This window comes from Vulpes lagopus, chromosome 12 (assembly GCF_018345385.1).
Source record: "Vulpes lagopus strain Blue_001 chromosome 12, ASM1834538v1, whole genome shotgun sequence".
Lineage (NCBI taxonomy): Eukaryota > Metazoa > Chordata > Mammalia > Carnivora > Canidae > Vulpes > Vulpes lagopus.
In genome coordinates, this window is record NC_054835.1 from 37,428,975 (window position 1) to 37,456,868 (window position 27,894).

The 27,894-nt window shown below is 41.5% G+C and overlaps 1 protein-coding gene across 1 annotated transcript; it reads right to left on the reverse strand.

Moving 5' to 3' along the window:
* KPNB1 (karyopherin subunit beta 1) lies at positions 1–27,650 on the reverse strand. Its single transcript, XM_041725753.1, has 22 exons — positions 27,226–27,650; positions 27,063–27,121; positions 24,720–24,902; positions 21,191–21,391; positions 20,125–20,277; positions 17,792–17,851; positions 17,146–17,235; positions 16,679–16,789; positions 15,790–15,891; positions 13,739–13,963; positions 12,404–12,595; positions 11,511–11,641; positions 9,834–9,981; positions 9,443–9,514; positions 8,088–8,232; positions 6,804–6,886; positions 6,138–6,245; positions 5,588–5,731; positions 5,370–5,475; positions 4,591–4,705; positions 3,841–4,002; positions 1–3,098 (listed from the first exon to the last, which is right to left on the reverse strand). Coding segments are annotated over exons 1-22 (2,631 nt in total). The 5' UTR covers positions 27,266–27,650; the 3' UTR covers positions 1–3,097.
* Between the last annotated feature and the right edge of the window lie 244 nt (positions 27,651–27,894).

Sequence of the window (27,894 nt, forward strand, 5' to 3'; positions counted from 1 at the left end):
TTGAAAATAAAAATAAAGCGGACTTTATTTAGAAGATAAAGGTGGTGGTATCAGTTTTGGTTAATAAAGTTGGGCTCAAGTGTTTTAACAGGTCTTTAATGCCATCACAGACTGGCATGCCAAGGGCATTCTGAATGCCAATTACAGACTGAAGTTGTTTCGAAACCAAGATGCTATCAAAAGCTGATGGAGTTGAGATTTCTCTTAAAAGTCAGACTAACACACTTCTTAAATATCAGAGTGACTAGATTACTTGGTTCTGAAAGTGAAAACACTACACTGAGCAATTCCCCTCCTTCTCAAGTCCCGAAGGCAACATTACAATTGCCTCTGACAGTCAAAATTTCAACATTTCAATGGGAGCTGAGGGGAACCAGGAAAATGAAAAGCAAAATTAATAAATGTAATTGTAATTGATATAGGCAGCTGCCACTTGTGGCACACCAAAGCCTAGTCTGATGCCCATTTTCTTCACATTTGCACTGACATCTTCCCAAGCAGACGGTAACTACATTCTTGAAGGAATGTGCCAAGACTAGGGTGGGGAAGGCCCAGTGAGTGCACAGAATGTGTTTTTGCATCCAGTTGCCTTAGGTGGTACAACTGATTAAGGACAAATCCCCACTCTGGAAAACCCACTGGCTAAAGGTAACTGGGAGAGAGGATTAAATGCATAGCCAGTGTGGGACGCCTGCAAGGCACCAAGACCACAGTCCAACCAGCCCCCTTTCCTCTTCTCCATCATTGGATGGATCTGGGAGAAAGCATTAACAGCACTTGTCAACTGCTTCCCTGGAACAAAACATGACAAAACACACGGAAGGTTTTGTTTCCATTATGGTTCTCGGTGTACTTTATTCTCCTGCTGTCTAGCTAAGCAGCCCACACAGGACAGAAATGGGTAGCACTGAGGAATGATCAGATTTTTTTCTCCCCAATATTCCTGCCCCCTCCCTAAGCCCTGACCAACCCCTACCTATCAGGAATGGTTAGTATATCATCCTCTCCTTAAGAAACAGCTAAAATTTCAACAAGGCATTAGAGGGTCAGGTCTCTTCATTGTTGGGCTTAGGAAGTGGTGCAAACTCTATTCACAATGGAGTCTTTCCTTCAAACACTTTTTTTTTTTTTTGTACACTGGTTCATAGATCGGCACTTGACTTTGAACCTGGCACCAAAAGGCACAATATCTGATACCCTGTACAAGAGCTATTAGAGATGCTGCCATATGGATGAGAACTGAGCCAATCCCACTTATGAATGGAAGGCTTGGACAGGGAAGGGGAAATGGCAAAGAGAAAAACATAAGCCCACATTTTTTGCTAGAATGGAAATGAAAGTGGGAATTTAAGGTCTTGTGTTTTAATCCTCCCAATACCAGGAAGCAATTAAAAATCTTCCTTGGGGTTTTTGAAAGCAGCGTATTCAAAATGCCAGCAAAAACTCAATAACTGCAAAACCAAAAGGGGATCAAAGCTCACTTATATCCCTCCTTATTGCTGAAAAGATTCTAAAACCAAAATTCAGGGTGCCCTGTTCCCTTGTAAAAGGGAAAATAACTTAGTCTCATTTATGGTTCTCATAGCACATCACACTTTAAAAAATATATTAGTGTGTGTGACCAGGGGAATGTTTGACACCACTTTAAATCTTCACCTTCAGTGGAAAAATAAAACCCTTTTCAAGTGCCATTCTCATCACAAGAGTTCTAGTATATATATATGTGTGTATGTGTATATATATATTTTTTTGTTTTCTAGGTTAGTTGGTTTTGAAGTGCAGCAAGAGACCAATACCGCATTGTAGTCAATCAAATAAAAGAGAACAGAAGGCCAAGCAGTTTCCAAATGGTTATTTTATCAGATTGTTTGAACATTAAATTTATCCTCGTTTGCAATCCAAAATAGTTACCTGAAGTTTTCTGTGTGTGTGTGTGTGTGTGTGTGTGTTTACTTTTATTGTATATTTGTTTTCTAAACTCTTTGGCACAATTTTCTGGGGGTGTTCAGACTATCACGATACATATTAGGAGAGAACTTCTCTTTCATGCTGCCAATTCTGAGCATCTAAATTTTGGTTTATTTGGATTGTGGCTTTCTTTTGTTTTTGAAGTTTGCGTTATTTTTGTAACAATTGTATTTTAATTTGTTCTAGATCCTCTAACTCCAGAGTTTTCTTTTTCTCCCCCCTCCCCCCCACTTCTACATTCACAGTTGAACCATATTATTAGGAAAGGCGCCTTGATGAAAAGATCAGGATACGGGAGCTCTGACCATTCGTCAGTGTTTTCCCTAGAAGATAATTAAAAAAAAAAAAAAAAAAAACCAAAAAACAAAAAAAACAAAACAAAACAAAACAAAAACCTAAAGAGCGTCTTTCCTTTTTTTCTTTTTTCTTTTTTTTTTTTTTTTTTTTTTACACATCTCTTGTGCTGCATCAGTAGACAGAACTTCGGTTAGTTTTATGAAATGCAACATCTAACCCCTTTTTTCTGGGAAAAAGAAACTGCAATGACTTGAAGTTGAGAATGTGGATACCGCCTCACTCACACGCACTCATTCTCAGACTGTAAAGAATCCCTCAACCCTCCTTTTAGCCGGCACGCATACAGTACCGTGTGGCAAAGGTACACCAAAGGTGGGCTTGAGACCCAGGCTCCATCTTTCTTATCAGTAGCAAAGGGCAGGCTGCCTTTTACAACAAAGCACCACAGCTGAACCCAGTCCCTCCTCCTCTCCCAAACCAGTCACTCCACTCAGCACCGGCCAAAAGACAGAAAAGCTAGTTCTAGCCTCTCCTGGGAAGAGATAACTTTCTTTTCTAAGCAAGTAAATCCATCGTTTTTCTCTTTTCCAAGATGGCCGACGTTATGGTTTTCTACGAAGTCAGTGCTTACTTAGCTCACTAACAGCGCTGCTGTTGGCGGCTGCGGCTGCTGCTGTGGCAGGATTTTCAATGTGGTGTGTTTTCAAGCCTCACTCACTCATCCTCTCATTCCCAAACATTCAGCATCCGTGCACACTCCTCACTTCCGGGTTTTTCAAAAGATTGGAGATTTCCAGTGGGGGTCTCAGGTTATCATCCCAATGGTAACAGATCTAAAAACAGATGGAAAACAGGTCAACTTTTGAGATCACAGATAACCAGGAGAGCCAAATGCTTTTCTGATTCCCACAATCAAATGCTCATAAGCCCAAAATGAATCTGTCAACTTCTCAAGGATTATTTTTCTTGTATTCCTATGTGCCAACTACCTGCTCTCATTAGCACCTACATTAGAAGGTGGCAGGGACACTAAAAAGATAAAACTCAAAATAGTGTTTTACTGAGATCTATGGAGTAAGACAATGAGCATGTGAGAGGAGAATAAATTAAAACTACATATAAAAGTAGGGGTCAGACAACTCTTGACTTGGGACATCTTCTGCAGAGCCACACAATGCCTAAAAGCATTGCAGTAAAAAAAAAAAAAAAAAAAAAAAGTAAAGAGCAGGAGGAAGGGAATAGAGAATAGAAAAGAGAATTCTGGGAAAATACCATTACCAATAACTTTATTAGGGCCCAAAATCAGTTGGGGACTTCACTGACTTCTAGTTACATAAGTTCTCTTCTTCATCACCAAGAGGAATCAAACACTTGGCTCAAGGAAATACTGAGGATGCCCAACCCCTCCACTAGTCCAAGCCTAAGGAACTAAGGCTTGGCTCAAAAGGACTTATATGGGAGAGAGTACAAAACAAAACACCAAGAGAAAGGCATCCCTTGTTGGAACAGTCTGAAGAAACTGTGCCTCCTCCCCAAGAAAGTGGAAGAAAGAGGGCAGTGGGGACAAGCTCTTACCAAGCTTGGTTCTTCAGTTTCCTCAGTTCTTTTGTTGCCCATGTAGCAAGGGTTTTTGCTTTGTTAGTCTTCGATCTCCGTCCTTCTGTTAACAGTTCATGGATCATTGGCCTAGCTTCTACTAATTTCAGTACATCCTTTCCAAATGCTGTACACAAGTCCCTGTGCAAAATAAACACACCTAAATGAGCTCCTGGCCTCATCCTGCTTTCCTGTTTTGAGCCAGTGCTAAGCTAATTGTGGGTCTCCTAGGATTCGCCTAGCTTTTAAAGTTGGAAGAAATTTTAGGGGAAGTCAAGCACCTGATCTCTAAAGACGTGAAAAATGAAGTCTAAAGAGACAGGATGACTTACCCTGAGGTCCACAACTAATTCGTGGTTCTTTCTTCTAATGATACTCAGAAACTTTCAATAGGGGAGGCTAAACATAGGCAATCTGTTGACCAATCTCAGAATATGGGATGGACACACATCTGATGCTACTTCTATACCTCTGAGAATTTACTTTACAGACTTTACCGAAGAGAAGTTAGAAATCTGGAGGGTCTGGGATGAGACTAGAGCTAAGGTCTAGAATGAATGATCACCTGTGAGAACTTGAAACAGGACACCATGGATTCTATTAAAGAAATAGCCATACCAAATAAGTGGGTAATTACCATTTAGGCTACTCTCAAAAGTTCTTTACCACAGTTCTTCTCATTTTCCACGAGAAGTTCTATTCAGCTGTTGGAAATAGGATATAACCTACCCTATCAGTCCAGCAGCACAAGCTACTACTCCGTCTGTATGATCCTCATCTCCAGCAATGTGGTCAATGAAAGACAGAATAAATTCTACTCTGGGTTGTACCAGCATGACATCCGCTATAATAGAAAAAAAAGGTCTGATGAAGCTGCCCCACCTTTGGTAGGACTATATACCCCATTTCAAAATTTCCAAATATATTACCCCGATTAGGCAGGTTTAGGCTGGAGAATTAGTTGCATATAGTTATATCAAACTATTCCTCAAATCAAGAGGTCATCCTTCACGCTAACAAAAGAGGCAGATACTCCTCTTATAAGCATAGAAATAACAAATGGAACCTCTCCTCTAAGCGCATGACATCAAAAGAGGTAAAGGACAAATATTTCCCCAATCAATAACAGAAACATCATGTGGGAGAGGAAATGTGCTCTCTCAATCCTCTAATTCAACTGCACTGGAAGTGTGTATGTGTGGTGTGTATATGCTCAACAACTGCCACTCAGGGCTCATGTTGATATGACTAGCACCAATAGCCTTGCTGGATCCCATTCCTTATGGTACTCAAGAAAGGTAAGACAAAGTAGAGGAAGCGGGGCTGAAATAGCAAAGACTGTATCTTTGGATACTCTTCCAAAGCTACTTTCTTCATGAGGGTACCATTCCTTCTCCTTCTCCCCTTCTTCTAAGCAATAGGTGCTAGTTCATAAGCTACAGAACCAAAGACACAGCCCATTTGGCTACATGAACTCTGGACTAAGTCCACTGGGTTTTATACTCAACGGTGCACGTTTTCCTGGTCTCCCTTCAATCCCTGGACAATTCCGGTATAGGCCTCCAAGCAGCCTTCTCTTAGCTCATTCAGGTAGTCCACCATGTCATAGTCTGACTGTAAAAGACAAAACAGAATCTCCATCATACCAAGAGCCTTTAGTTGTAGGATTGTCAGAAATCCCATTCATCCCATCAGGGCTGGACATAAAAGACAACTTTAAGCTCACCTTGTCCACCTGGGCTTGGGAGGCCTGCTGAAGAGTATTCAAGACAACCTCTAGATATTTTTTAAACTCTCCACCAATAGCAAGAGCAATATCACCAAACACTGACAGAATCTGTGGTTTCACAGACCTGTGGACATTTTCATTCTGACCGGGGCAGGGGAGAAAAAGAGGGAAATCAAATTAATTAAAGCCAAAATATTCTGTCTAAAGGTTAAAGAAACATTTTTAAAATAATAAAACTACTAATACACTGTACAGACCTTAAGGACATACCCAAAAATTAACAGTGGCTATCTCTGGACAGAGGAACTACACATATATTTTACTGGCCTTCCTGCCTACCTTGTTCCACGTTTTGTTCATGCCTTCCTTTAGTTAATTTTACAACCTTACTTTGTAGAATCACATTGTGAAAATGAAAATGAATGATTTTCTTCATGAGGCTAAGGCCAACATCCTGACAACCCGTCTGTGCCCTAACTTCGTTTTTAATCATCTTTCCCAATTTCTTCAAACACTAGTAAATTAGACTATGTGTGTAGACACTCACCCCCAGGTTTTCCAGCAGGAGCTGCATCACCTCATCACAGAAAGGTAAGATATTGGACTGCAGAGCTCGGCATAAGTCTCCCACTAAGCCCACAGCTGCCAAACAAACCTGCAAAGAGTCAAGGAAATGATCTCCGAAACAGAAAAGGCCACCTGCAGGATAAGGCCATTATTTTTATTTGGCCGCTGGTCCTTTATCACTTGAGCCTAGAGCTGAAGAAAAAAACACATCTTCCTCCTCAAATAAGTTAAAGTAGGCCCCATGCACAGTGTAGAACCCATCGCAGGCTTGAACTTAAAAACCCTGAGATCAAGACTCAGATGCTTAACCAACTGAGGAGGCACCTAGGCACCCCGAGTTCATTTTAACAATCCATACAGCAGAAAAAGAGTGAAAACTCTTCAAGATATTATTAAGAAGGGACGGAAATGACAATATTCACTGGGAATGATGATGACAAGAGCTCAGTGGTTTAAAAAAAAAGGGGGGGGACCTTTTTTCAGGGTGCTAGGTTGAGGCATCTAATATCCTGCTTTTCATGGGCTACTTTTAGTTCCACAGCTGGGGACAATACAGAGACTACCTGGACTTTGAACCATGAGGTAGTTATCAGGAATAAATAAGAATATAAAGAATATAAATATCCTTTTAAAAAGCATAGATTACCTGGTATTCAGCATAATTTTTCAATCCAATGCCCAGGAAGGGTTTAAAGGCCTCCATGTACTTTAGGAATTCACCACCCAACACTGTAAAGAAACAAACTATTAGCATCACAGGGTATCACAGAAGTGAGCAAAAATAACCATGCCTGCTCTCTCAAAACATATGTATCCCACTCAACAGGTTGGGCAGGTGAAGTGTAAGTTAACTGTGGATTCTATCATGAAGACAGGTTATCTCAGACAAGTCAAATTCCTAAGTGCTAGAAGGGCCTAACTCTTATGTCCTGAAGATAATGCCAAATCTCTAGAGTGGGATTTCACTTTGGCTAAACCCAACCAGCCAACCAAGGGTTTTTTTTCTCTCAAGGGTTAATTTTGAATTGGATGAGCTAATAACACTGCCTCTTTGGCTACTCCTTCATCTGTTTACACAACATGTCTTCTCTGGCGGCCAGCTTTAAAACAGGGTCCATCCTTGGGCAATTCCATCAAGGACTTATTTAACAAGCTAGCCAGGGAAAGCAGACTGGACTTTTTGCTCAATTAACCACTCCAGGAGCCAAAGTGAACTTCTGTGCCCTATCAGGGTAGTTACATGTGGCCAGATCAACTCTCAGTTGAACATATGCTCCTAATGCTAGAAATAGGTCTGGTCCTCAGGTAACAGCTTTGGTCATACACCATCCAAGCCAACCCTGAAGAAGCATCTCAGGTTTCTTAAGAGCTCTTTAATGTGCTTCTAATGGCCCTTCAAAGAATCTTAAGCAGACATGGATTCCCCAAAGTGATTTTGTAGAGTCAAACATAGAACAACCAGAAGACCAGTTAATTCTTAGAACTCTCAGTTTTTCACTCCATCCCATATGGAGCATGAGGATGTGTCAACATGGAAGTTCAAAGTATTATAACCCGAACCAGGAGGTACCAAGTGCCAAGAAGAAAATAGAAACCTTTGTTTCCTCTATCCTTGGAAAGGAGCCAAATCTCAATAAAGCAAGTAGACTTTCAGAGGAAAAAGGAACCCAACAAATAAGAGGTAGATGATAACTGTTTTCCCCCAAAAAACTCGTCAATCTGAGTTGCGGCTGGCTCTCCATTTATTTCAAGGAGAGCAGCAAGGCACTTGTGCATAAATTTACACTTACATTCAATCCAATTTTGCCCTCAAGTCATGCCTCAGTAAAAGAGAAGACAGGACCATGCTTTCTGTGATCAAAAGTGCCCCATGGCTGCTGGAAACTCTTACATTCTAAAGACATTCCCTGCCCGATTTTGGCTCACTGACCTTCCACCAGTGTGCTAACTGCCATTAGGGCATCCTCTTGCACTCCCCCAGACCCAGCTGTGCTTTGGAACATCCTCAACAGGGAGGCCATGACCACATCAGAGATCTGCAAAGCATCTTGATGTTGTACTTTCCGGAGAACATTCTGTGAAGTGAACAAGAGTTCAGGATCTGTTGATTCCAAACCCTCCAATCAGAATGATATATATATATATATATATACACCTTTCTAAAAAATCAATTAAGCCCTGTGACTTTTTTTTGGAAGGGCCAAACAAACACACTTTTTGTGCTCAAAAGCTTTCGCAGTGTAAATCTTCTGCAACAAAACATACATTTTAATACCCCTTCTATTTCCCAATTCAGAATGAACACAAGATAATCTACCATGGTACATAAAGCTATCTCTTCTCCATTTCATTTATGTCTGACACACCCATCAGCAGTCTCCATATTCTAGTCTTCTGGAAAGGCAGTTGAATTTCTTTCAGCTTTAAAGAAGGACAGTTTATATAGTTCTTACTCATAAAACAAAGCAATCCTTCCTGTATCTTATTTACTGCTGACGGTCAAGAAACAGTTCTGGTAAAATAAAGCCAACCTGAATTCCCCTAATTCAATATTCCTCACACCTCCCTCCTTACTCTTTAATTTGTTTCAACTAATGTTACCAGATCATTCCTGTATTTGATGACTAAGGAAAGATCTTAACAGTCAAGATATTAAAAAAAAACAGACTGGGCTTTTTTTTTTTTACGTTTGGGTAAGAAAGAGAAGGGAGATGTACAGGGAAGATGAGCAAGTTAGCATCACTCAATACTAAAACCTAGTATCCCCCTAAGCGATAGACAAGTTCTAGGGTTTCCTGATCTTTAGTAAAAAGGGGAACAGCACCTCAGTCACTCCATCCAGGAGTCCAGTCATGAATGAGGAGTGATTTTAGTTTTTCCAGCCTCCCCTCAAAAAAGTCTATTCTGAACAACAGGTACTATAAAGGATTTAAATTATAATAAAGTATCCAGTAGGAACTGTTGTTTCAGAATATGATGATAGAAACTCAAGGCTATATTTTTAGCTGAGTGAACCGCAGCTGGGAATCAGATCTGACTGGGCTACATTTGGACAACCCAATAAAAACCAAAGACTAGAAGCTGCCAGCATAAAATAGCTGTACAGCTGGGAGGACTGTCACAAACCAAGTAGTTGCCTTCCCTACACTGTGCAAAAGACAAAGTCTGTCTTTATGGACAAAGAAGAAAGGAAAATAAAAAATCTCTCTCCCAATCAACCACAGATGAAGACCTTTTAAGAAGAGTTTCTGATCAGCATCAGTAAGTGATAAAGCACCATCATACCTGAAGAGTGGCACAGAGCAAAGACTGAAGGTCATTGAATTGGATCCTGTCGGATGTGCTCTGGATGTGGGACTACAAGGAAAAGAACATCGTCATATTCTGAATAAACACCCTCTAAAAGAGTTCTAAACTCCTTTAGTGCTTCTGTTTTTGCTGGGTTTGCCAGGACCATTAAATAATCTTTACTGATGCTAATGTCGGAAATAAAAAACTTACATATGTGTATGGTGTGATGCGTGTAGGAGTAAATTGGGATGAGCAAAGCAGATTTTTAATGGGAATATTTTGTATAAGCCTTCTATCTTTCTGAAAAAATACATACTTCCACGTAAACGTCAATACCACGAAGAGAGCATATGCCCCCGACACACCAGCCTCACACCAGCCTCACCTCCATCTGAAGCACCTGCTGCAGTCGCTCCATGATAACCAGAGTAGTTTTCTGAACCGCGGGATAACAATCCTTGGCACTGTTTTTCACAATTTCCATCAGAGATTCATATGCAGAACTCCTCAGGTTGTTCTGGTGTCCATCAGGTCTGTAAAGAACACACAACAACAATCTAAAAGTCTTACCCGAAAAAGAATAGAGTTGTTATGACGTAAATCTTGTCTCACAGAAAATAAGGAATCCAGAAACCAATATGGTTGTAAATATGGTTGGAGTTTGGCAACACAATACAACCAGGAACCAAATTTTCAACTACTGAGCCAATGGCTCTATTTACTATGGATCTCCAGGCTTGGTTACACTTTAGAATGGCTCTGTGGAAATGGGACTAAAATTATGGGGGAAAAATTAGTTTAAAAAGCTGAAGCACTCATGTGGACAACCGACAAGGATGCCTGACATGCTAAGAAAAAGATAGCTCAACTTTCTTCATTCATCTTTGAGATACTATTATACAGAACTTTGATCAGAGAAGTAGAGATAGAACTAGTTAAGTATGAAGAGTTTATACCCAGCCTTTTTCCTAATGGTTTCTTTTGAGCCAAAACCAAAATAATTAAAGGTTGTCCCAACTTACAATCTGTTAAAACTACATTTCAGGGGCTCTTGGCTGACTTAGTTGGTGGAACACATGACTCTTGATCTTGGGGCTGTGTTTGAGCCTCACACTGGTGTAGAGATTACTTTAAAAAAAAAACAAAACTCAAAAAATTTCAAAAACTCATTTACAAAATAATTGTATTTAATGCCATATTCATCATCTATTATCGAAAGTGTTGGGGTGCTTGGGTGGCTCCGTTAGTTAAGCATCTGCCTTCTGAACAGGTCATAATCTCTGGGTCCTAGGGTGGAGCCCTGCACTGGGCTTCCTGCTCAGTGGGGGGAGTCTGCTTCTCTCTCCCTCAAATGAATAAAATCTTAAAAAATTCATGGAAGATATTTTTCTTATACTATAATCAAATAATTCAGCTAACTGTAGACATAGCAAAATGAAGGGACCTCTCTAGATTAATCCCTCTCACCTTTTTTTAGGAGAGAGAGAGAAGGTAGGGAGGGAACAGGGAGAGAGAATCCTAAACAGGCTCCACACTCAGCTTGGAGCCTGATGCATGGCTTGATCCCACCACTGTGAGATCATGACCTGAGCTGAAGTCAAGAGCGGGAGGCTTAACCAACTGAGCCGTCCAAGCGCCCCAAATCAATTCCTTCTTATATAACTGTTTTCTGACTTTACTTGTATAGCTGAACATTCTTTTTTTTCCAGGATCATGCCCTGGGCTGAAGGTGGCGCTAAGCCACTGGGCCACTGGGGCTGCCCTAAGATGAACATTCTAATGTAGACATAGTCTATAGACTACTTTCTAGAGTCTCTTTTTATTTAAAAGTAATCCCTAAGCCCAACATGGGGCCTGAACTCACGACTCCAAGATCAGGAGCTGCATGCTCTAATGACTGAGCCAGCTAGGAGTCCCTTTCTCTTACTTAAACAAATCATCTACTATAGGATTCTTTTAATGCTTCCTACTACTATGTTCCCAGGATAAGATTACGTGCCCCTCACACAGGGCAGAAGGAGCAGGATGCAGATACCCCCCGTTTCTGTGTAGTATCCGTCACCTGTCTGTGGTTTCCAGGAGCTTCTGAACTATGAGTTCAAAAGAAGAAGATAAGCAATAGGTAGCTGGTTCTTCCTGATCATCAGCCACATCTGCAGCTTCATAAGCAGCTTCAGCCAGACTAGAGAAGGCCTTAAATCCAGACAGAGTTATTAGTATTAGTCCTGAAAAGAACCCTACCCCAGGATAACCTCATTTTTCCTTAACACACCACGGGCAGTGTTCCTTTCCAATTGATCTATGAATAAATCAATGCTAACAAATCCTCAACTTTTTCTGTCAAGGTCATCTCAAGACCATCTCTTCACAGACATCCTTAAAACTAAGTATTTATTTATTTATATTGTTTGTCCCATCCCAACTCTCTCAGCTACAGAGTACTTTCATCTACCACACACACTTGCCACTACTTCTTTTTCCACTTACAGAAAGGCTTTTAGCCCCACTCCCCTTCCTTATCTGAACTTCCTCCCCCACACCCTCAAAGGTCCCTAGTGAACCTTCAGCCTGTACTGACTCAGCACTTGGGCCGCCTACCTTCCTTCTCTTTTGCCCCCTTCTCAGCAATGGTACTTTTTGTAGCCAGCAACCCTCTAACTTAATCAAAATTTCTTGTCCCCAGTCAACTGAAGAAGAAAACCAGGTCCTGATGGTTTTCCCAATGGGTTAGTATGACTGTTCTAAGTGGTTTGGGAACCAGTCACCATGAGTCAACAGCTCCCACTGGCTCATGCAATTGGCATTCCTCCACATTTTAAGTAAAGAAATTAGGAAGGAGATGCTATTCAGAAAAGGCCTTCCAGTGAGGTAGACCCATTTCTCTCCCAAACATCCTATGTTCTTGCCAAGGGCTCAGCCCTGCTCCATTATCTCAGCGCGAAGAAAAGCCCTTACCCAGCACACATTTGAAGCCACTCGGGGTTCAGCACTGAGGCCCTCAATCAGACACTGCAGCAGGGGAGTCAGGTAGACATCATTGATGGCAGCTTCAGGGAGCAGTTCACAAATTCGGCCCACAGTCCACGCAGTTGTATCTCGAACAACTACACTGGGGTCTTTCATTAATTCTATTAGGGTGGGCATAGCCTGCAGATACAGCAGTTATTAGCAAAGCAAAACAAAGATTAAAATTCATGTTTACTGAAACGGAAATACTGATAGTCACGATTTCTAAAAGTTTTATTTAAATAATCTCTATACCCAATGTGGGGCTCCAACTCACAATCCCTAGACCAAGAGGTGCATGCTCTTCCAACTGAGCCGGGCCAGACGTCCCTTGATGGTTGGGTTTTAACCCAAAGCACCAATATAGTTTGTCATTTTAAAAGACTGTCATATACCCAAAAGTATAATAAAATCAAAGTGAAAAGGGAGAAGCACCTTAGCTCCAATCATGATTTCAGGGTCCTGGGACCAAGCCCTGCTACTGGGCTCGTTGGTCTGCAGGGAGCCTGTTTCTCCCTTTCCCTCTGCCTGCCAGACTCCCTCTACTTGTGTGTGTGTTTGTGCGCTCTGTCAAGTAAATAAAATCGTAAAAAGTGAAAAGGTGAAACAGTCCTCTCTTCACCAAATCCCAGCATAGAAGCTTATTAAGAGTCTAGTATGAATGCTTTTATCAGCCTTTTACTGAATCACTCAGGTGATGCATCTAGATGCAGCTGTGATGGCATCTGGCTGTATTTCAAAAGGCTGAGTTCCATACACTAAACACATTACAATGGACTCCTGTATCACTTGTAATAGTAAAATAAACATAGCATTTTCACAATAGTTTTCATTACATAGATATCATTTTGTCTTATGGACAAAACTATCACATTGCTAAGAATTATGGGGAAAGTTAATGATATAGCAGTAAGTGAAAAAATAAGTTTTAAGACTACTGGCCACTGAGAACTCTATCCTGTTGCACATACATATATGCACACAGAACACTGCTACACAGATAAATACTAAGAGTTAATAATGCTATTCCTAGGCAATGGGATTAAAAGTGACTTTTTCTTTTCAGCCTTTTCTGAAATTTTCAAGTCATGACTTTTGTAATAATAATTTTAAAGAGTCAAGAAATACATCTTATCATTCCTTCACTGACAGCAAATAACAATCCAAAATAAATTTGGTGCGTGACTATGTATAGTTTTGTTTTTAAAATAGAGGCACACTTTCAAGGAAAAAGTTCAAACAATAAATACTCCACTTTCCACCCTAAAACTTCCTCAGCTTCACCTGGATAACTAGTGGTTTGAGCTGATTGGGCTCTGGTCCTTCCAAGATACAGCCAAAAGCCATGACTGCCGCATCCCGGTACCGCCAATCAGGGTTCTTGATGTGTTCTTTAATGAAGGGGAGGACATGTGGGACGATGTCATCTTCACAGCAGGTGGCCAGGAGCATGAGGCAGACGCCTGCTGCTTTGCAGGGGTTCCAGTCATCGTCATCATCATTCTCATCCTGACAAGAGAGTTTGGCACTAGTTAAATTTATGTTCAAATAATCACTGTAATTCAAAAAAAGAATTACTAACTCAAAAGGTCTTTTGACTACTCCCAAATGATATTGGAACTTAAGTTTGAGAGATATAAATATAATATAAAACCCTTGTATTTTAATTTCTTCCACAAAGATTCATCACAGCATGGTCTTTGGTAAGTAAGATACATAGAGGCAAGTCCTATTTAGTACTATACAACGAGATGGACCAAGTTCACTATGTGCAACAAGAAGGATGAAACTTGAACATACAGAAAGCAAAAGGCAGAACAGGAAGATATGCTTATGATTCCAGTTCTATGAAGTCCAAAATCAATAAAATAATCTGTGGTGGTAAAGGGGAGGGAATGAATGAGGAAGATGAAGGCATGAGGTGGCTCCTGGCGTGCTAGTGACTATTACAGTTCAACAGGAAATTAAACGGAAAAAAAGATTCCATTCAGATCTCCCCTGAAAGTAGAACTCAAGGTTCATCTTCCTTATTGTGGCTACCCGTACTACCTAGTAATTCAAAGTAGGCTGCCTTGGGGTGCCTGAGTGGCTCAGTGGTTGAGCGTCTGCCTTTGGCTCAGGTCGTTATCCCAGGGTCCTGGGATTGAGTCCTGCATCAAGGCTCCCCTTGGGGAGCCTGCTTCTCCCTCTCCTTGTGTCTCTGTCTCTCTCTCATGAATGAATAAATAAAATCTTAAAAAAAAAAAAAAAAAAAAGCAGGTTGCCTTATGCTGCTTCAGAATATTATATACCTAAAGAACAATTTGTTTCCAAATACGAAAACCACAATATACAAAAGTGAAGATACTGAGGTTGAAAGACACAAGAAATAACTGTAAAACTGAACCAGGATATGAAAATGAGAGGACACCCAGTCCATTTCAAACCAAATAAATCTTTACTTATATCTTTTGAGATTGTTATACCGAAGAATCTTTCCAAACACCATACCAAGGAAAACTCTGATGCCCAAAGTCAAAAGAGAATGACAATCAAGATATACTTCACATAAAAGAATTTCTATATTTACCCATTAGACTCAAATCTTCATGAAGTCCTGTTATTTTTATTTTGTCCTGAATCTCATTGATGTTAACGATCACAGAAGAATCAGAATAACTCTTTCTTTTGGTTTTGTTTTGTTTTTGAGACAGCGCATACCCATGTGCAGGGCGATGGGGGGTGGGGGTGGGGTAATCTGCAGGTTCCACACCAAGCATGGAACCTGACGCGGGCTTGATCTTACGACTCTGAGATCATGACCGGAGCCAAAAACCAAGAGTTCAATGCTTAACAGACTGAGCCACTCAGGCACCTCCAGAATAATTCTTATCTAACCTCATCAAGATTTTATTTTTTTTTATTTTTATTTTTTATTTTTTTTTCTCATCAAGATTTTAAATGTATATACATACTGTGAACTCTTAAAAATAATCCAACTATTAGCAGATACTTGAGTGGCCTAAAACTACCACATGCCTCTTGCTAACCGTTCTTTACTCCAACTTTTATAGCACATGTCTCCTGCATTACTTTGGACATGGTACAGCACTCAGGAATCAGCGTGTGTAGCTTGTTCACAACTAAGGCTGAAACATTCAGACCCAGCTCTCCTTCGCAAACAACCCAGAGCCTAGAGGATCTTAAGAGATCCAGCTCGGCTCTTCCCAGTCATCTATAACAAAACATGAACCAGCTAAAGAGTTGCTGAGTTCCTTCATGGAAATTGTTCCACAGCAAACCAACCCTCCAAAATATCTTATGGCTTACCCTGCTAGATTTGTGAGGTAACTCACCTGTTTAGTTAGTGTCTGTGTGAGGATTGGCACCAGGTACTGTAGTGCTCCCTTGGCATAAAACTTGCTGGTGTGCTCAGGGGGTCGTCCTTGTTCTGCTGCCTGAGGAGAAACATAAAAGCAAATTCTGGACAGCAGCAAACAGGCTGGTACTAGAGGCATACAATGAGAGCCACCCAGGGGTTTGTACAGAAATACACAGAGCAAATGTAACATTTGCTGTGATCTTTGGAGGCGCTCATTTCTTTGGTCTACTTCAATGGGATTCTTTTAGGCCATACATATCTTCTACCTTAAAGGACCAAGGCAACCTTAAGAACTACATTCCTTTTTCACAAGCTCAATTCATATTAAGAAGCTGTCATCTAACTAACCTTTGGATCAAGAGATGTACTAAGTTTACGTAATGATGCCAAAAATAAAACTGGTTCTTAAAAGTGTGCAAGATGGTTAAGGCTGGAAAAAAAGCTTGAGTTCAAAGATTACAAAGTGTAGACCTAACCCCTTTGTCTATAATGAATTCCTTCACCAGAGTTAGTAAGCTGTCAATTATGCATCCCATGCTTGCATGAGGACTTCCAAAAGGAAATAACTCAGCGTTGGACGTCACCTTGTTAAATTGTGACTGCCTGCTGCCCCCTTGTGTTCATGGTAGTAACATCAACATTTATAATAAATCACGACTGGCTGATCGGTAAAGCATGAAATGCCTCATTATGGGTCTGTCTCCCTCCTGAGGGGCTCTGACTAGCAGAGAAAGCAAAAGCTCTACAAATGGAGATGCCCTCTAAGCCCATGCAGAATAAAGCTTTCTCAGAGGAGCTGAATACCCAAAAGGGAGCTATGTCAGACAAATAATTCTGCTGCACCAACTCTCTCCCAGGCTCACCTCAGAAGCCTCAATGGCCAAGTCCATTTCCTCATCACACACATTGGACCAGAATTCTATCCCTTGTAGGGCCACTTCATCAATGTCACTTTTCATTGCTTCAATTGTGATCTTTAGAGGGAAAGAAAAAAAAAATGACATACCAGACACCAAGTAAGTGCTGGTTCAAGTTAGACCCCCACTTCCAACCACAGACATTCAAGTGTCAAAAATGTACATTTATGAAAGCTAGGTCTGAATGAAAGGTAGAAACAGAAAATAGATTTTAAAAATATACTCTTCCCCACCACAAAGGAAGCCCAAGTCTTCTTGGCACATTACTAATGGCTTAAACATAACACTCAGACTCAAGGAATTTCCTTGGTTTCGTAATACTAAGTAAAAAAATTACAGAAATGACAAAACATCAAGAATGATGGGCTTTGCAACTAGCTACATGCTAACATACATAAAATAGAAATACTTACAGCAAAAAGAGCAGGACCCATATACGTCTCCATATACTGATAATACAATGACATTATCTTTACCAGATTCTGTAAGGCAGCCACTCGTACCTTTTACAAAAAAAAAAAAAAAAAAGTATTAATAATGTAGTCTGACAAAGAGAACTACATCACACAAATGGGTCAGTAATCTAAAGGGCCAACTGAGGTACATTTGGGTTATGTCAACATTTCTTCAAAATTAATCTCTTAAATTTTTTTTCACCATCCTTGTTTATTTTTCTTTTCTCTTTAAAGGTGCCTCTGGAACCTATGGAGGGCTAAACTCAGGAATGCTATTCAGACTAGATGTTAGTCCCATCTGTTTGGAGGATCAAGGTTTAAGTACACCAACAGTAAACCTATTTCAATGGCTACAATGAAAAACAATCACTTGTGTAACTTACAGCAATTAAGTAGCAAGGGTGATCAAAAACCATTTCTTCCTTAAATCTTTTCAGAGGACGTAACTTCCATTATGTTAACTAAGTACAATTTTCCTCTCTTTTATGAAGAACAGTATTAGTCAAACCTTATTTCTGATGTCACCTGATTCCCAGCATTTCAAACTACTATGCTAGAAATGGCATTTCCGAGAGATGGATTTTTCATATGAAGTCACGCTTACCCTTGTATCCGGACACTGTGTGGCTTCACAGACCACCTGCATAATAAAGTGCCTTTCGGACTGCAGGAAGAATAAAAGTAAAAGATAATAAGAAGAGTACAAACCATATATATGAAGATTGCTAGACTATTCTCTTCAGAGAAAACCTTGCACTCCCCATCAGCCCGTAACCATGAACCAATCAAGCAGCTTTTCCCTGACACAGTCCCTACTATATGACCTGCCCTCTAAAGAGGTCCCTATTTTTTTTTTTTTTTAAGATTTTATGTGTTTATTCATGAGAGATACACACAGAGAGAAGCAGTCTCCAGGCAGGGAGCCCAATGCAAGACTCGATCCTGGGAACCCGGGATCATGCCCTGAGCCGAAGGCAAACAACCAACCGCTGAGCCACTGGGCATCCCAGACCCTAATCTTTTAATCCCCAAAATGATCTTCACTAACAAGACTCCAAGGAGGAAGTAGACAGGAAAATGTAGGTCACAGGGTTTAAATATAAATGGTTAAAAAAAAAAAAAAAAACCCACAACCCTACATTAGGAAAACCCACTTCTTTATATTTAAAATCTAAGAGAATTCGAAACATCTGCTTTACTTAAAAATTTGTTTCCTGGGAGGTGGCAAATCCCCACCAATCATGGTAAGACACAGGAGAACACAACAATGAAGTGATTTGCTACTATCCTAAGTCTTCTGAAATCTAAAAGGAAAGTCTGTTTTCTAAGCAATTAGAATTACAATTTGCTTTGGCTTCTTAGACCTCCCTACTTTGTCCACAGTAAGACCAAGAAATGCAAAAAGCACAGCTAAAGTGTCAACAAGTATACAAAAATACTTGCAGACCACATACAATCCAGTGATTCCACTTGATGATAGACCCAAGGGAACTAAAAGGAGGGCCTCAAAGATCTATTTGTCCACCTACATTCATAGCAGCATTATTCACAAGAGTCAGAGGATGAAAGGAAGCACCCCAAAGTCCACAGACAGATGAACGGATAAACAAAATGTGGTATATACACAAAACAAAATGTTATTCAGCCTGAAAAAGGAAATTCTGACATAGGCTACATGTATGAACCCAAGATATTATGCTTTGTGAAATAAGCCAGTCATAAAAAATCAAATACTGTATGATTGCTTACACTTAAATAACGTATCTAGTGTAATCAAATTCATAGAAACAGAATGTAAAAAAGTTGCCAGGGCCTGGGAAGGGGAAAAGAGAGAGTTGGTTCTATGCATATAGTTTCAGTTTTACAAAATGAAAAATTTCTAGAGACTGGCTGCAAAACAACATGAATATGCTGAACACTATTGAACTATACACTTAAAAATGCTTAAAATGGTAAACTTAATGTCATTGTAGATTTTAACAATAAGTAATAGGAGGAAATATTTTCAGACAAGATAAGCTTTGTTTATATATTAATTTTCAAAAGCATCTTCCAAGGAGTTAATTAGCCCACAACTTCTACAATTTTTTAAAAATCAAACTCTATGCCCAGGGTGCCTGGGTGGCTCAGTTGGTTAAGCATCCGCCTTTGGCTCAGGTCATGATCCCATGGTCCTGGGACCGAGCTCCACATCAGGATCCCTGCTCAGCAGGGAGCCTGCTTCTCCCTTTCACTCTGCCACCACCATCACCCCTCTTTTTCTCTGTCAAAAAAAATAAATAAACTAAAAATTCTATGCCCAACAAGGGACCAGAACTCAAGACCCCAACCCAAGGATCAAGTTATATGCACACCAACCAAGCCAGCCAGCCCTTTTTATTTTTAAAAAGCTCTACAACTTCTGTGTTTAAGATTTTATTTATTTGAGGGAGAAAGAGAAAATGCAGGTACATAAGTGGAGAGAGGGGCAGAGGGGGGAAGGAGAGGGAGAGTCTCAAGTAGACTCCATGCACAGCTGCTGAGCACAGAGCTCTCCATGGGGCTTGATCTCACAACCCTGAGATCATGATCTGAGCCAAAACCAAGTCAGAAGTTCAACTGACTAAGCCACTCCAGTGCCCCAATTTGTTGTTTTTTTGTTTGTTTGTTTTAAATCCCAGAGCGTACCCACACTTTGATCTGCAAGAGTAAAAACCTAAGCTTAGAAACACTTCAGATCACATTTTCCCACAAAGCCTCATGAGAAACAGCAGACACCTACTCCACAGTCACTTCTCACACAACACAAATCTTAACTAGAATGGAAATGAGTGCACCTAAACCAGATGGTACTTTCTAAGCCACAAACTTAAAAAAAGCAGCAACAAAGAAACAACTTTCATTTAACTCTTACTCCTTACCTTCCAAACCTACGTCTTTTTGTCAAAAGAGACTTACCTCTTTGTCAAAGTTTGCTTTGGTGAACTCCAATGAGTTCAGGAGTGCATTTGTAGCCGCCAGCTTCACATTATTACTGGGCTCTTCTTTCCTCATCCCCTGGATTATGGCAGTCAGAATCTCATTGGATTTATCCTGTAGCTGCTCTGGGTCCTGAAACAAGCAGAGAAGTGCAGTGAGTAAAATAATGAGCTCATGACTAATCAGCAGTCCTTTTAACTGTGAAATCCACTCGAGTGAGTATCATGACTTTCTCTGATCTTTTTCCACATATTTCCATTTAGGGACAAACCACCTGCAAAATATCCTAGGGCCTGAAGTCCAAAATTGAACTGAAACAAGTTAAACTCATCAACTTCATCTGATTTCCTAGCATAATGACTCTGGGCATGAGGTAATGCTGGCTTTTTCTTCTCCGTTCTGTGCAAAGGGAAAGGGCAGTCTGATGTTTTTTCCAGGCCATCTGTATCAACTGAAGTAAAGCTTTTGAAGGCCAAAGATCAATGCCTGAGCACAACACCTAGGCAGTCCAGGTCAAGTGTGGACTTCTTTGCTTCATCAAGTCTATATGTGGAAACAGACACCAAGGTGGTAACCTCAGCAGCAGCCATAGTCCCAGGAGGGCTACATTTCACAAACTGCTGTGCCTCCAGTGGCTAAGCCAACTACAGCAAGAGCTGGCAAAGTGTTTCTGTGAGATAGTAAATAAAAAGGAAGACAGCATCCATGGTACCCTGAGGACATTGAGAAAGGGATGGGGTCAGGGATGTTCCACAACAGAACACATCTTCTTTTAGAAATCTGGAATCTATACCTCTCCAAGCATACAAATTTCTTTGTTCTGAGCTTGTGATCCTCAATTCTCTTTAGTTTAGGGCATGATGAGCAATGTGAGGATCAGTTAGCTATCCCAATACAAAAGTCTAGATTAAATAAAGCAGTCCTACTTGCAAAATACTCTGTTGTAGCTTGGTTTTCTCCATCACATAAAAACAATCCTAATACCAGGCAAGTCACAACTAGAGGGAATCAGCTATCTAAGTTAGATACAGAAGACCGTACTTACTATATCTTGGCAAATGTAACCAATAGCTTCCAATGTCGACTCTTTCATGTGCTCTGTGCTGTTGGGGTTTGTGACATTGGCCACCAGCTGAGGAATGAGTTCTGGCCACTGGTTCACCGGGATCTCTGCACAAGCAATACCAGCCACACATTGTGAGGCAGAACTAGGCCGGTAAGTTTCTGTGCCCAAAGTCTGCAAAACCTGCGCGCACACACACACAAAATAAGATGAAAAGTATCAATTACTAATACTATTTGAACATGTCTTGCCTACCACCACATCTCTTAGAACAGTCTGAATTTTCTGCAACACACAAAATTAGAAAAAGGTATATACAATATAGTCCGCTATCAAAAAAAGAACCACCAGCTTCACTAACCAACACCAGCACAATGTTGCTACAGAGCAGAGCCTAGAAAAGAAATCAACCACTCCCTACTACCAAAAGGACTTCTCCAAAGCCAGACATCTCACATCAATGTTCAACAAAATAAGAAAGGAGTCAGAAGGAGATAATGTTAGAAGGCAAAGAAGACAAAATTAAGCTTCTAGGCTCCTTGCTAGAGGTACAATGGAAGGATGTTCACAGCCTTGTTTTGTGGATAGAAAATGTGGGACTTCAGAATGAGGCTAACTCCGGGCATTCAAATGGGTCTGATTCACAGATCATAGTCTAGCCTGATTCAAGGAAGAGACCCGTTCCAACTTATGAAACGTGGAGCAAGCCTTCTTCCCTATGGTCAATGATAGGTTAGCACCCCACAGTGACTTTCATACAAAGGCCTTGGTCAGGGAACATCACCCCACTAGATGCAGATACAAAGTTACTGATGTTACTAACACCTAAGAATGAATCCTTATTTAACTTTCAATCTGGAAGGATTTGTTCTGTTTGCCCAAGAATCAGAAAACTCTTCTCTCCACCATCAACAGATATCAAGAACTAGTTAGATATGTCAATTAAAATGAGATCCGCTTCTCATTAAGCAGGTCTTGTTTGAAGAGATAATCATACAAGGATTTATGTAAAGGGGAAAGGCACAGGTACAGATAAAGGATGAAGCCACAATTGACCCAAGGTTAATCATTACCACAATCAGCTAATTCAGTCAATGAACTAAGAATCACCAGTCCACTCAAAAGGCAAACAGTTAACTGTTCCTGGCATGAACACAGGACAAAGCGTAGCTGCCAGATATTCAGGCCAGCTCTGCTGACTGGGTCAGGTCACTTAGTAGCCTGCTTTGTAGCTAATAATAATGAACTCCCCATCTTTCCCCCATACAGTATATCATCATCCCTGCCCGCCCCCACTGACAAGAGCTCTGCCCAGTAACAAACTGTTCTGATTGATCGTAAATGAAGGTTTTGCTCTCTAGGGTTACCAGAGCCAGGATGACTCTTAAGAAAAACTGTTATGTGGAAGACATGGAGCACGGAGGTAGGGATGAGATGACCAGTCTAAAACAGCAGATGCAGAACAGGTATTAACCCATGTCTGACTGAGAGCTCCAGGTCAGGGTGCCTCTATACTACATATACCACACCACCTCCTGGTACACGTGTGGATAGCAATGAACCCCACTGTATCTTTATCTTTCCTCCTTTACATTGCTTCTGGAAGACCCCTAGTTAGCATTACTTGAGGTGATTTACAGACCACAAAGGTCGGTTTTTGTTTTTTTTTTAACCTAGGTGGTAACCCTAATGATAACATTCAATTACCAGAAATAAGAGAAATAAAGGAGTGACTCTAAACTGTGTCCAAGACCCACATTTCAAAAAATAAATAACCATCAGCCCTGAGAAAGTATTCATTACCAGAGCTGCTGTGAAAGGGAAAAAAGGGTTATGATTAACTGCTAATTTTCTTTCGTGCAGAAGGGTTCAACAACACATACGCTAATTTATTCAAATTTTAAAAAGTCTTAAGACTGATGTGCCAAAGAGTCAATTACAGTTCCAATCACATCTCATTTACTATTGCATAATTTCAGCAAGATAAGAAAGTGAATGGGCACTACAAGCACCAAGATTTCCAGTAACTGACTGATGGAATAAACCTCAATCATATCAAATTACGAGAAGATTAAAATGTTTTTACATAAGCAGACTTAATGTGGACAGAAATTGCTCTACATATTCCAAAGAAGATTCAAAATAAGTTGGCTTTCAAAACCTAATCATGAGTACCTTCACACAAGACTAGAGAGAGGAGTATTTAACTTGAAAGAGAAGTTGTTGCCCTAAGAGGCACAAATCTACCAAACACCTGGAAATAGCCAAGTATGATGTGTATAACCATGACATGTGCAACTACACATTTAGGAGTCCCCCAATTGATTTCCTCTCAAATACCAAGGATCAACTGCTTGACTTACCATTTTCTATGCCTTATGCACATAAGACAGACTGCTAAAGAACCTCATTAACTGGGGAGTGCAGAGGACATTTGTTCATGTATTCTAAGTATCTTTTCCTGAAGCTAGAATTACGGATTTTAACTCAACAACAGTCACATGAGCTCCATGATACAGAGCAAGGGACATTCAATTTTCCTTAAAACTCATCAGTCCACTCTTTAAACACCCTGATTAAAAGCCAGATATTCCTAAAGAAAGTTTTTCATAATTTACTAAATAGAAAAAAGCACCATTAACATCATATTATTATTTCACAAACTCTTTGGCTTAAAAGGCCCAAGAGATCATTTAGCTCCTCTTTAAACTCCACATAGTGCCATGCCTAAACCATTAAACAATGAAAATTATCTACAGCACAAGTTCAACAAGAGCCAGGACTGATGAGAATGAAAAAAATCATTTAGGAAGACAGGAATATTTAAAAAATATTCCCAAGCCTCACTCCAACAAAACATCATCTCTGGAGGGAGCTTGGAAATATATTATTGTTAGCAAATACCCTAACTAATTCTCATACTTCAAGTTTGGGAACCAATTTGTATACTATGTCAATTCACCAGAGATTCTACAAATTCTGGCAACCAATTAAAGTTCCCTAAAAAGCTGGTTTACCTTAGCTTTAAAAAATAAAAAAAAGATTTTATTTGAGAGAGAAAAAGAGCGTGCACTCACGAATCAGAGAGCACTAGCACAGGGGAGAGGCAGAGGCAGAAGCAGACTTCCCACTAAGCAGAGAGCACGATTCCAGGACCCTGTGATCATGATCTGAGCCAAAGGTAGACGCTTAACTGATGGGCCACTCAGGCGCCCCTACCTTAGTTTTCTGAAAATAATTCCAATGCATTCATTAATGGGAAATGATGGCAGAGTACAGACAAGCTGAACTGAGAAAAAAATTTAAGTCAAATACAATTTTTTTTCCTTCAAGTGAAGCTTAAGTCTCAGAATAGTATTACACTGTCAGCTCTATCTCATGTAAATGACAAAAGAACTGACCAAGATGTTTCTTTTAGGGGGTCCAGGAGAGGATGGGGAGGTGGGGTGGACGACGAGGTTTCTAGTTCCCAGAGGCTAACAAGACTTTAAAAGAGAATAAAGTTACTTACGTAATTCTTAACTTCCCGTCGAGCATTAGCATCAATTGCAAGCCACCTCTGCTGATATTGTGCCTTGATATCTGGATCTTTAGATGTCAAAGAGTTCTTGATTTGTAGACCAGCTGCAACTCTGGCAACCTGACTGTTTCCTGGATTTGCCAGCACTCTGGACAGTTCCACAAGGAAAGTGGGCTATTAAGAGAAAATGTGTTTGTGAATGAAAGTATCTTTGGAATTTCACCAATTAAGAATACCTTATAGAGCACCAAAACACTGGGGGAAACTTAAGTTTTTTAGAACATATAACAAACATCTTGGAAAATGCTACAATATCTACTTCATAACTCCTATAAAAATGTTACATGGTACACAAGTCATCCATCTTCTCATGCAGCCTCAGCATTTAACCAGAAGGTACAAATTTTCCTATGAACATCATTTTTAGTCCTCAAATCTTCATATTAGATCTCCTAAAATAAATTAAGTTTGACAATCTAGTAATTAAAGGATTCTTTTATTTAACAATGCCCAACAATAAATATGTTAAATGAATGATTATGTGAAGACAAGGTAGAGAGTAAAATTTTCTCGAAATTAAAAAAATCAGTCTGAAAAGAATAATAATTAGGGTGGCTTCTGATCTCATGTAGGCAGTTAATCTTTGATAACAGAGATAAATACTTACAAACCTAAAACACAGATTTAGGAGGCTAGTCCTCTGTTTTAGCTTTAAGTGTTCAAGGAGAGAGAAACACTGAAAAAAGACTTATAGATGTGATTAATATTAGAAACAAGAGAAAGTGAGAAGATAAAAATGCCAAGACAAATTTGCCAGGAAAAAATATTTTACATTTAACAGCCAACAGTTAACACGCTCAAGGCTCCCATGCATTTTGAACTTGAGCTGTCCACTGAACATACAGTACATTTCTGAAAAGCTTACTGAACCTTTCGTGATGCGCAGGTCCCCAAAAATGTTTAAAACTTTTAAGACACATTCATCTTCCCTACAGAAAGCTCTGTCCAAATGGAAGTTAACAGGAAAAACCAAAAGCAGATAGTTTCTTACCACTAACAAGTCTTGCAATCACAGAAGATAATTCTTAAAAGTTTTATTAATTATGTACCACTAAGGAATGTTAAGAATGTCAGAAGATAAAACGTTAGGAATAGAATAAAAGGCTTCTTGTAAAGCCTTTGAGCAGAGGCAGAAATAGGAATATATCCCAAATAGAAGTATTATTGGTCTTTACTAGCAGAAAAAATCCTTTCTACGGAAACATAAGGATAAAAAGCTAACTAGTAAAAACCAGTGCCAAAAAAAAAAAAAAAAAAAAAAAAGGTCATTTAAGGCAGCTTGTATAAAAGCCTTGTCACTTTTTTGCTTACATTTCGTCTAGATAACAAAGGAACATGTTTGGTTACAATGTTATTTAGGCTTATTACCTATTACCTTTAAAAGATGTCAAATACCATCCACCCTTCCATCTACTCCCCATCCCCTCCCCCCATAAGAGGGACATCAAAGAGAAACGACACTGGTACACAGGCTGTTTCAACCAATCCATCCCACATTTTTAAACCAGAGGCCCAGTCTAGCGGATTTCTCTTCGTTTTTTTCCGTACCCCTTAAATTTGAAAATACGATAATGAGGAACTTTCCTCTGTGATTTCATCTGGAAACAGGCCCGATCAAGGAGGAGTCTCAGCCTGCTGTATGGGTATAGATTCAGTCTCTACCCATCGAAGTAAAAAACAAAAACCAAAAACTAAATAATCCTCTAAACGAATACCCAGGAAGCAAAGGGAGAAATATTGCCGGAGTGTGTTAGGAGGTACTCGGGTGTCAGGCCTGGCCATGAGCACAGTACCAAGGGGCATAGGAAAGGGTAGACTCTGGGAAGTAAGGGGGGAGAACCACAAGGGCCACGGGACAGGAAGGAGAAGCCGGCCCGGGTCAGCACAGGGCGGGTAGCTGGGCGCCGAGCTTCCACATGGCCCCTAGGCCCGGCTCCCCCACCCCCACCCTTGCTGAACACGCAGCGCCGCGCAACCTAACTTCCCTTCCCTCCCTCTTTCTCCCTCCCGCTGCACCGCCGCCCTCAAGCCGCGCGGCGATTGGGCGGCAGTCACCCCGGCGCGCCGCGCCATTGGCCAGCTGCCGGGGCCCGGGGCGGGACACACCCACCGGCTTCCCGATGGCGGGGTTAGGTTGGACCGGGGTGGGGGGGAGGGGGACGGGATGGGGCGGGGTGGGTTCCCGAGGCCTGGGCCTCCGGGAGGGCGGGAAGGCCCGCACGCAGGGGATGGGTGGCCGGCGGGCGGGATGGTGGCCGGCGGGGTGGCACGCACCAGGTTTTCCACGGCCGCACGCTCCAAGAACTTCTGCGCCGCTTCCAGTTCCAGCCGATCTGGGGGGGGAAGGAAAGTGGGAAGGGGACAGGGTCAGAGGGGCCAGGGCTTCCCCTCCCCCCACCCGGTCACCTCAGCCCGACCCCCGGCCCCCGCGTCCTACCGGGAGACACGGTCTTCTCGAGGATGGTGATCAGCTCCATGGCGGAGGGGGTGGCGGGGACTCCTCCTAAGACGACGGTCCGGCCTCTCGGGCGGCGGCTCTAACTGGGGATGGGGGTTGGGGGTCGGGTGGGAAGGGAGGGTGGGGTGGGGGGCGGGGGTCACCACAAGCCCATTCACCGGCTCCCTCTTGGTAGTCGCCCCGGCTCCCCTTCCTTCCTCTTTTCCTTCCTTCCCCCCTCCTAATTTGTTGCTGGCGGCGGCGGCAGCAGCTGCTCCACTGGCGGCGGGGGAGGGACCCCGGGGGTAGCTCAGAGCGCGGCTGGTGCTCGGGTGGCGGAGGGAGAAAGAAGGAAGGGAGGCGGTAAGTGAACGGCGGCTCGCAGGGAGGGAGAGAGAGGGAGGGAGGAAGGCGGAGGGATATTCGGGCCGGACCTCTCCGCGGCGGCACCGCGCTCCCTGCCGATTGGCTGCCGCCGTGGCCACGCGGAATCCCCAATTGGCCAGGCGGTCAGCGTTGAAGGGCCGCCCTGCGCCCATTCGCCCGCTGGTTTCAAGGCCCGGGTTGGCTGGGCGGGCAGCGGAATGAGGTGCGCTGATTGGTCGGAGGGAGGGAGATTGGGGTGGGGCAGGCGAGAGCCGGACGCTGATTGGGCTGGCCTGGTAAAGG